Below are 10,827 nucleotides of genomic sequence, written 5' to 3' on the forward strand. Positions count from 1 at the left end.
ACATAATAAGTTACTTGCCATTTAATCAAACTAATGCATACTGTAAATCTTAATCTACTGTACTTCAGATGTATAGATTTATGGGCATACAATACATCAGACCGAGAAATGCAGTTTTCACATTTTTTTGACCTTTTTCTTTTTTCCTTTCTTGATGTTGTCTCAGTCATTGACTTCTGTGTCACTGTTGAGATGAGTTAAAATTGTTATTTATTTTCTAGAAATCGTACTCTAATGGAACCTAGACTGTACATTACATACAGTGCCTTCAGAAAGTATTCATACCCCTTTACTTTTTCCACATTTTGTTGTGTTACAGAGGGGGATTAAAATAGGTTTAATTGTCAATTTTGGTCAACGATCTACTCAAAATACTCTTGTCAAAGTGGAAGAAAAATTCAAACATTTATTCAAGATTAATGAAAAATAAAACTAATATAGCTTGATTACATAGATATACCCCCCCCCCCCATGAAAAAACATGTTAGAATCACCTTTGGCAGCGATTTAAAGCTGTAAGTATGTTTAGGCAAGTGTCTAAGAGCTTTCCATACCTGGATTATACAATATTTTTCCTGTTATAATTTGCTTTAATTCTTCAAGCACTGTCAAGTTGATTGTTGATCATTGCAAGAAATATATTTCTAAGTCTTGCCACTGTTCCTAGGCCATCATTGAAAATAAGAATTTGCTCTTAACTGACTTGACTAGTTAAATAAAGGTGAAGAAATATATAAAATAATAGATTTTCAAGCCAATTTTTGTCAAAACTGTAACTAGGCCACTCTGGAACATTCAATGTTGTTTTGTTAAGAAACTCCAGTGTATATTTGGTCTTGTGTTTTAGGTTATTGTCCTGCTGAAAGTGAATTTGTCTCCCAGTGTCTGTTGGAAAGCAGACTGAACCAGGTTTTCATCTAGGATTTGCCTGTGCGTAGTTGTATTCCGTTTCTTTTTATCCCCAAAAAAAACTCCCTAATCCTTGCCAATGACAAGCATACCCATACCATGATGCAGGCACCACAATTCTTGAAAATATGAAGAGTGGTAATCAGTGATGTATTGTTGGGTGTTTCCCAAACATAACACTTTGTATTCAGTACATAAAGTTAATTTTTTTACCACATTTTTTGCATTATTACTTAAGTGCCTTATTGCAAACAGGATGCATGTTTTGGAATATTTGTGTTCTGTAGAGGCTTTCTTCTTTTCATTTAGGTTAGTAACTACAATGTTGTTGATCTATCCTCAGTTTTCTCATCACAACCAACAAACTTTGTAACTGTTTTAAAATCACCACTGGCCTCATGGGAATCCCTGAGCAGTTTCCTTCCTCGCCATCAAGTGAATTAGGAAGGACACCTGTATCTTTGTAGTGACTGGGTGTGTTGATACACTATCCAAAGCCTAATTAATAACTTCACCATGCTTAAAGGGATATTCAGTGTTTTTACACATCTATCAGTTTTTGCGAGGATTTGATAAAAAAACATCTGGTCTTTGTGGTTGAATCTGTGTTTGAAATGCACGGCTCAAATGAGGGACCTTACAGATAATTGTGTGTGGGGTACAGAGATGAGGTAGTCATTCAAAAATGATTTTAACCTCTATTATTGGGCACATAATGAGTCCATGCAACTTATTGTGTGATTTCTTAAGCACAGTTTTACTCCTGAACTTATTTAGGTTTGAATTTCAGCTTTTCATTTTGTATACATTTTGAAAATATTCTGCAAACAAAATTCCACTTTGACATTATGGGGTATTGTGTGTAGATCAGTGACATGAAATCTACATTTAATCCATTTTCAATTCAGTCTGTAACAACAACATTTCAAAAAAGTCAAGGGGTGTAAATACTTTCTGAAGGCACTGTATGTTGTGGCTTAATATTTTTTTCAGCAGGATTCCATTTTAAACCAGCAGCCATTCACCGTCCCTTTTCCTGTGGTCCCAATGCTCCTTATCAGAGATCAGTATATAATGATGAGATGCTCATGTCTCCGCCCTAACAATGGGAGTCGTCGACAAACTTAGGTCCAAAATAAGCCCATGGAAACACATTGGGCTTATTTTGGACAGATTTTGGCGAGAGTGGAAACCTCTTGCTTTGCCTCTTCCTTTCTGCCCTTATTCTTATTTTCAGCCAATGAGAAGCCGAGTAGCCAATGTGATCCCCATTCCTGGGCTGTAGTCAACCTATGGGGTGCAGTGTGTAGTAGTGCTATGATCTCCTCTCTCTCCAGCTGTTGTGCTTCTATCTTTTCAGTTCTACACAGATGTCAGAGGTCTCTCGCCTCTTCCCCAGCCCCTCCTCGACTCTACACCTCAGACCTCACCCAGGGTTAGCATTTCAGTTGGCCCACAAACCCTGTTATGTTGTCCTCCCCCCAGAACTCTTGATTGACGCTGCTGCCTGTACCTGACATTGCCAGCAGCAACAAGCCCAGAAAACAAACTGTCAAGCCTGTGTGTAATTAGAGAAATGAACGAAGTGATGTCTATATTGAGCAAATATATTAGATCAGTCATTATTGCGTATCATTTCTAATCATTTACCTTATCCCTGGATGTGACAACCTGTACTCTTGGTCTACAAACAGATAGTGCGTCTCAATATTTGATAGTTCTCACTATTTGGCACCAACTGAGAACATCATTATTGATAATTGATAATGTTTTGAACACACAGGCTTGAAAAAACATCTGATTCAGCATGTTTTGTTCAAATGTTAATCTATCTGCACAACCCCAAATGCTACCCTCCATTTAGGTCAAAGGTCAATCATTCTGTGAGTGGGTTTTAATGTGGCAGGCCCAGTGAACTGTCGAGGAAAGGCAGACTATTCCACGTTCTGGGGATCAGGCTCACAACTGGGTGATTGTGTGGCCCACTCAGCGCTGTTCCAATGGCTTCTGTTGCTCATATCAAATGAGTTGTTGGGTGATTTTACTACCATTTGTTTTAAACAGCTCATTTGCTTTAATGCGTGTTTAGTCAGAGAGATCCTCAGAAACGTATAAATATGAACCATGTTTTGTTTTTTGGTGTAGGAGTGAGCTGAGTGACCATTTGGACAGCATCGACAATGGCCTGGAAAACCTCCAGACTATCCTAAACGCGCAGTCCATCAATTTCGAGTCCTCACCCCTCTTTGAAGTAAGTTCAGGCTATGTTTTTCTGTCCCAACAACCGTGTGCTGATGCATTTACTGTGTGGGACACTGACTGGTCAAATAAGAATGTGCAGTGAGGTTTGTCACTGCATTTCTAGGTGACAGGGTGTGTTTTAAAGGGACTGTGGCTTTGTTGGTCAACTTGGTGTGAGGTGACCGTGACTACACAGATAGAGTTTATGGTTCATGTTATGTTTGTGCACACTGGTTTTACAAAACATCAGGATGTTTCTATGACACAGACTGACCAGGTGAAAGCTATGATCCCTTTTTGATGTCACTTGTTAAATCCACTTCAATCAGTGTAGATTTTATTTAAAAATATATATATATATATTTTACCCGGTAAGTTGACTGAGAACACATTCTCATTTACAGCAATTAGATGCAGTTAGAGACAGGTTAAAGAAGGATTTTTAAGCCTTGAGACATGGATTGTACATGTGTGCCATTCAGAGGGTGAATGGGCAAGACAAAAGATTTAAGTGCCTTTGAACGGGGTATAATAGTAGGTGTATGAAGAATGGCGCACCACCCAAAGGACATCCAGCCAACTTGACACAAATGTGGGAAGCATTGGCGTCAACATGGGCCAGCATCCCTGCGGAACGCTTTCGACACTTTGTAGAGTCCATGTCCCGACGAATGGAGAATGTTCTGAGGGCAAAGGGGGGGTGTAACTCAATATTAGGGAGGTGTTCTTAATGTTTTGTATATTGTCTTATTCCTTGTGAATGTTATTATTGATATGATTCTGCTGAAAAACTCCAGGGGATAATAACATTTTCTTCAACTACTTGTCTTTCAGTTCTTCAGTTCTTCCCTGCCTGGTTCTGAATTCGACCTGGAGAGCCTTGACTGTGTAAGTTAGACAGATTCTTGACACATAATGTACACAATCCACATTCTATGTACACAATGAACACCAAGCTAAAAACTACAGACTACATTATGAGTTGTGCATGTATAGATAAAATAATTTACAGGGTGATGTACAATAGGGGAAATATATATATAAGGGTCTGTCAAAGGGCAGATGCGGGATGTGCTTGGTGCAAAGGGCAGCTGCGTGATAGCTTGATGTTCATTGTGTACATCCAATCTGGATTGTGTAAATTCTGTGTGCAGAGAGCAATGTGCAGTTCTATGAAAGCAAGGGGATTGTGTCTTTAGCTATTTACTTCCTTTTGTATTGTTCATAAAATAAGTCAGTGTCTCACACTGTGGCCCCCTCCGTTTTTATAGATCCAGGACTTGCTTTCATCAGATCCACCCAAAGGGGCTGAGAGAAGTGACAACTACACAGGTAAAAACTCCTAATATACTGTATATCATGCTGACTATGCATTATTTTGTAAATATTAATTTTGCTTTTATGTGACCGTGTACTGATACTACTACTACTACTACTACTACTACACAGTAAAATTGCAAGAGTTAATTCAACTCCCATGGAGTAAAATTCAACACCGTTTTGGGGTTTATTTAGTCAAAACTACTGTGGTTTCACACTTTTCTGTGTTTTTAATTGGCTCCCATGCCATTTTATACTTTTCTGTGTTTTTAATTGGCTCCCATGCCATTTGACACTTTTCTGTGTTTTTAATTGGCTCCCATGCCATTTTATACTTTTCTGTGTTTTTAATTGGCTCCCATGCCATTTTATACTTTTCTGTGTTTTTAACTGGCTCCCATGCCATTTTAATTGGTTCCCATGCCATTTTACACTTTTCTGTGTTTTTAATTGGCTCCCATGTCATTTTATACTTTTCTGTGTTTTTAATTGGCTCCCATGTCATTTTATACTTTTCTGTGTTTTTTAATTGGCTCCCATGCCATTTTATACCTTTCTGTGTTTTTAATTGGCTCCCATGCCATTTGACACTTTTCTGTGTTTTTAATTGGCTCCCATGTCATTTTATACTTTTCTGTGTTTTTAATTGGCTCCCATGCCATTTTACACTTTTCTGTGTTTTTAATTGGCTCCCATGCCATTTTACACTTTTCTGTGTTTTTAATTGGCTCCCATGCCATTTTACACTTTTCTGTGTTTTTAATTGGCTCCCATGCCATTTTACACTTTTCTGTGTTTTTAATTGGCTACCATGCCATTTTACACTTTTCTGTGTTTTTAATTGTCTCCCATGCCATTTTACACTTTTCTGTGTTTTTAATTGGCTCCCATGCCATTTGACACTTTTCTGTGTTTTTAATTGGCTCCCATGCCATTTTACACTTTTCTGTGTTTTTAATTGGCTCCCATGCCATTTTAATTGGTTCCCATGCCATTTTACACTTTTCTGTGTTTTTAATTGGCTCCCATGTCATTTTATACTTTTCTGTGTTTTTAATTGGCTCCCATGTCATTTTATACTTTTCTGTGTTTTTTAATTGGCTCCCATGCCATTTTATACTTTTCTGTGTTTTTAATTGGCTCCCATGCCATTTGACACTTTTCTGTGTTTTTAATTGGCTCCCATGTCATTTTATACTTTTCTGTGTTTTTAATTGGCTCCCATGCCATTTTATACTTTTCTGTGTTTTTAATTGGCTCCCATGCCATTTGACACTTTTCTGTGTTTTTAATTGGCTCCCATGTCATTTTATACTTTTCTGTGTTTTTAATTGGCTCCCATGCCATTTTACACTTTTCTGTGTTTCTAATTGGCTCCCATGCCATTTTACACTTTTCTGTGTTTTTAATTGTCTCCCATGCCATTTTACACTTTTCTGTGTTTTTAATTGTCTCCCATGCCATTTTACACTTTTCTGTGTTTTTAATTGGCTACCATGCCATTTTACACTTTTCTGTGTTTTTAATTGGCTCCCATGCCATTTTACACTTTTCTGTGTTTTTAATTGGCTCCCATGTCATTTTATACTTTTCTGTGTTTTTAATTGGCTCCCATGCCATTTTATACTTTTCTGTGTTTTTAATTGGCTCCCATGCCATTTTACACTTTTCTGTGTTTTTAATTGGCTCCCATGCCATTTTACACTTTTCTGTGTTTTTAATTGGCTCCCATGTCATTTTATACTTTTCTGTGTTTTTAATTGGCTCCCATGCCATTTTACACTTTTCTGTGTTTTGAATTTCAATCATCTGACTGCATAATCCCTTTAGTACTTTACTACCTTTTCAACACTGTAGAGACTAAAGCCTCGTTTGCATATTTCCCACTGTGCTATTTGAACCACAACCGGCTGTCAAAGTTTTTGCTAGGCTGGAAGGTGTAATTTAAAAGGACTGCATAGATTGTGTAAACGGGAACAACTTTCTCAGTAACGCTTGCAATAAATCCAACCATTAACCCAATCTGTATGTTATTTATCTTTGTATACCATAAGATCAATAACGACCAATGTACAAAACAAAGATATTGAAACAAACAATTCAAAATAATCTACCTGCAACAAAGCATGCTGCGAAATATGATAATGAAGCCTCTGTCACTTCTTACAATATGTAGAAAACACTCCAACATTTCCTGGTTGTTTAAAATTGTAGGTAATACTTTATTTGGATAGTCCATCCATAGATGCTCTACAGACTATCCATAACATTTCAACTCTCCTAACCTTAACTGTTACCCTAACTCTTATTCTAAACCTAACCGTAACCTTAGCAAGCAGTTGTTTATCAACAGATAGTTTGTTAATAGCATGTTATCCAAATAAAGTGTGACCAAATTCTAATTCATTTGCCTAATTTAAGTTTGACACAACTTTGGACCAATTAACCACTGTGAAATATAGTATTTTTTAAAGCTTAGTATGTGAAAACTAAACTTAAAAACGGGAAGCATGCAAATGGTCTAATGCTTTTCCGACTTGCTTTCAATGAGAATGACAGATGTATAACAAATTTCTATGTGAATTTAGTCGGATCGCCTAAAAACCATCATACTCCACGCATACTACTCATCATACTACATAATATATACTACATACTGCGGAAATTAACACTGTTGAATCAACCTTTAAAATGTCATTATGAAAAAACATTAACACTTTCAATGTAATACTTCATGCAGTGTACGCTAAAGAAGTGTAAAGGGGCTATGGAGACTCCATAGATATCTAGTTAAAGTTAAATAAAGGTTAAATAAAATAAAAAGATCTCGCTGTCTTCATAGATCATAGTTTCATGTTTTTCTATGTTGATTAAAGCAGGGAAGCAGCTGGTCCAGTACACCTCCCAGCCAATGCTACTGACTGACCCACTGACCAATGAGAATGGCGGAGCGGACCTCCCCACTCTGCTGGAGGGGGACTCGTATTTCACCCAGGACCAGGACCCTGAAGAGGACCCTACCATCTCGCTCCTCACTACCGACTACCACACAGCAGCACCAGACAAGCCCAAACTATCCTAAAGCGTTTTTTTTATAAAGTGATGTATTGCAGTGTTTTTTTGTTTTTTTTGTTTTTTGTCATTATGTTAATGTGCAGATGATGAAAAATCAACCTGTTAAAACATTTATTATTATGGTGTTCATTATTCTCTGAGCTATTGATTTTCATTCATTTTAAGGCTTACACTACTTATTGAAAGAATTTTGCTTAGATGAATCAAACCAAATGTTCGACTGGCATGGTTTATTCAGCCCATGGAAAGAACTTCCTGGGTTGAATTATCTGTGATCTTACTGGCGGACATAAATAAAGCTCAATCATAATCATTACTAGGTCAAGTTTTAAGCATTGTTCACCAAGCTCCTTTAATTATTAAAAGTGGAAGTATGCAGAATATTTTTTTTGTTATACTAAAGGTTAAAGATCTAATACATTTCAAAGGTGTGTGCGTGCGTGGTCCACTAGACTCCACCTGAATCATTTCTCTCTTGTCAACTCTGTTCTTTCAGACTCACTATCCAAGGGATGTGGCTTGACTGTTTCTAGAAAAAAAACTGTTTTTGTTTCTTTTCTTTTTAATGTTTAGGTTCTTGCGCTTTCACCTATTGATATAAGGATAGTACCTTAATCATCATTTTTTTAAAGGTTTTGAATCTTTTTGCTGCACCAATATGTTGTTTTATTCACATTAGTTGCAGGAAGTGTTTTCTTTGACATTTTCCCTTGCATAATTCATAATGGAATGCTGTTGGTATTTCAGCACCTTATAGTTATACTGTCGTATCTAAGATTGTTCCATTTTATTACTTGTTGTTTAAAGAACCATACATTAATTTATTTTAGACAGAGTTCTCCAAAACACCAAATACTACTTACTCTAGCCCTCAGAAGTGTCAATGTTCACATGCATATAGTCTGGATGACAAAATCATATTGATTTTTTTAATAATATAATGAAACATTGAGTATTAAATGGCAATTCATATTTTTTTCTTTAAGCATTTTTTCTTAAAGTCTAGATGACCAACTGTCAATAAAATATTACACGTCAGACATCTGAATGGCATAGAGTTTTCTAGTAGATAACCCACCTGCCTTTGTTCACAGTAAGCATTCATGTCTTGAAATCAAATCGAACTGATTTGGTTTAGATTTCTTGAAACCGAATCCACTAACTTAAGACTGGCCCTTTGTACAAGTGTACAATAGACTGCTTTTAAGATGCTTTCTGTATATGACAAGAGATTGACATAATATGCTGGGTTAATCATTCTATACCAGCCAGCACATCCCATTATGTGGATTGCTTTTTGGGATAGAAATTATTTGAATTTAAAGCAGGATTCCTTGTACAGTGCATTCGGCAAGGATTCAGACCCCTTGACTTTTTCCACATTTTGTTATGTTGCAGCCGTGTTTTAAAATGGATAACATTTGTTTTTTTCCTCATAAATCTACAGACAATACCTCATAATGACAAAGCAAAAACAGTATTTTAGAAATGTTTGTAAATGTATTAAAAATACAAAACTGAAATATCACATTTACATAAGTATTCAGACCCTTCACTCAGTACTTTGTTGAAGCACCTTTGGCACTGATTACAGCCTCAAGTCTTCTTGGGTATGACGCTACAAGCTTGGCACACCTGTATTTGGGGAGTTTCTTCCATTCTTCTCTAGAGATCCTCCCAAGCTCTGTCAGGTTGGATGGGGAGCGTCGCTGCACAGCTATTTTCAGGTTTCCAGAGATCTTTGATTGGGTTCAAGTCCGGGCTCTGGCTTGGCCACTCAAGGACATTGAGACTTGTCCCGAAGCAACTCCTGCATTGTCTTGGCTATGTGCTTAGGGTCGTTGTCCTGTTGGAAGGTGAACCTTCACCCCAGTCTGAGGTCCTGAGCGCTCTGGAACAGGTTTTCATCTAGGATCTTTCTGTACTTTGACCCGTTCATCCTTCCCTCAATCCTGACTGGTCTCCCAGTCCCTGCTGCTGAAAACATCCCCACAGCATGATGCTGCCACCACCATGCTTCACCGTAGGGATGGTGCCAGGTTTCCTCCAGATGTGACGCTTGGCATTCAGGCCAAAGAGTTCAATCTTGGTTTCATCTGACCAGAGAATCTTGTTACTCATGGTCTGAGAGTCTTTAGGTGCCTTTTGCCAAACCAAAGTCATGTGCCTTTTACTGAGGTGTGGTTTCCGTCTGGCCACTGTACCATAAAGACCTGATTGGTGGAGTGCTGCAGAGATGGTTGTCCTTCTGGAAGGTTTTTCCATTGCCACAGAGGAACTCTGGAGCTCTGTCAGAGTGACCAGCGGGTTCTTGGTCACCTCCCTTACCAAGGCCCTTTACCCCCAATTGCTCAGTTTGGCCGGGCATCCAGCTGTAGGAAGAGTCTTGGTGATTCCAAACCGCTTCCATTTAAGAATGATGGAGGAAACTGTGTTCTTGGGGACCTTCAATGCTGCAGACATTTTTTGGTACCGTCCCTCGACACAATCCTGTCTCGGAGGTCTACGGACAATTCCTTCAACCTCATGGCTTGGTTTTTGCTCTGACATGCACTGTCAACTGTCGGACCTTATATAGACAGATGTGTGCCTTTCCATATCATGTCCAATCAAATGAATTTAACACAGGTGGACTCCAATCAAGTTGTAGAAACATCTCAAGGATCATCAATGGAAACAGGATGCACTGAGCGCTAAATTTTGAGTCTCATAACAAAGGGTCTGAATACTTTTGTAAATTAAAGTATTTCTGTTTTGTTTTTCATAAATAAAAAATAAACATCCAAAAACCTGTTTTCACTTTGTCATTATGGGGTATTGTTTGTAGATTGATGAGGAAATGTTTTTATTTCATCCATTTTAGATTAAGGCTTTTCAAGTTTTTTTACAATGACGGCCTACACCTTCCAAAACCAAATGATGCTGGGCCAATTGTGTGCCGCCCTATGGGACTCCCAATCATGGCCGGTTGTGATTCAGCCTGGAATCGAACCAGGGTGTCTGTAGTGACGCCTCTAGCACTGAGATGCAGTGCCTTAGACCGCTGCGTCACTCGGGAGCCCTGTAACGTTAAAAAAAAGTAAAGGGGTCTGAATACTTTCCGAGTGTACTGTATATCCTCCAATGTCTTATCAATCATATGCTATTCATTTCTCATCTGGAAGCCTGTTTCCCTCCAGCGGTCTTATTTTATAGTCAAGATCCTTGTCTAGGAAAACAAATGAATCATTGAATCTTGGTTCAAGTGTGAGGAACTTTGTGAATTTACGCATACTTCCCCCA

General features: G+C 38.0%; 1 protein-coding gene across 2 annotated transcripts in view; it reads left to right on the forward strand.

The window, feature by feature from the left end:
• The window catches only part of LOC120027188 (heat shock factor protein 1-like), a 28,065-nt gene extending 19,472 nt beyond the window's left edge, over positions 1-8,593 (forward strand). Inside the window, exons 10-13 of one of the 2 annotated variants that reach the window (XM_038972073.1) lie at positions 3,055-3,160; positions 3,985-4,038; positions 4,422-4,482; positions 7,347-8,593. In XM_038972073.1, the coding sequence (XP_038828001.1) occupies positions 3,055-3,160; positions 3,985-4,038; positions 4,422-4,482; positions 7,347-7,552 (427 nt within the window). In that variant the 3' untranslated portion in view covers positions 7,553-8,593. The remainder of the gene's footprint in view (positions 1-3,054; positions 3,161-3,984; positions 4,039-4,421; positions 4,483-7,346) is intronic. The other variant, XM_038972074.1, reaches the window with a different exon arrangement.
• The last annotated feature ends 2,234 nt before the right edge of the window (positions 8,594-10,827 follow it).

Source organism: Salvelinus namaycush, chromosome 32 (genome assembly GCF_016432855.1).
Source record: "Salvelinus namaycush isolate Seneca chromosome 32, SaNama_1.0, whole genome shotgun sequence".
Taxonomy (NCBI): domain Eukaryota; kingdom Metazoa; phylum Chordata; class Actinopteri; order Salmoniformes; family Salmonidae; genus Salvelinus; species Salvelinus namaycush.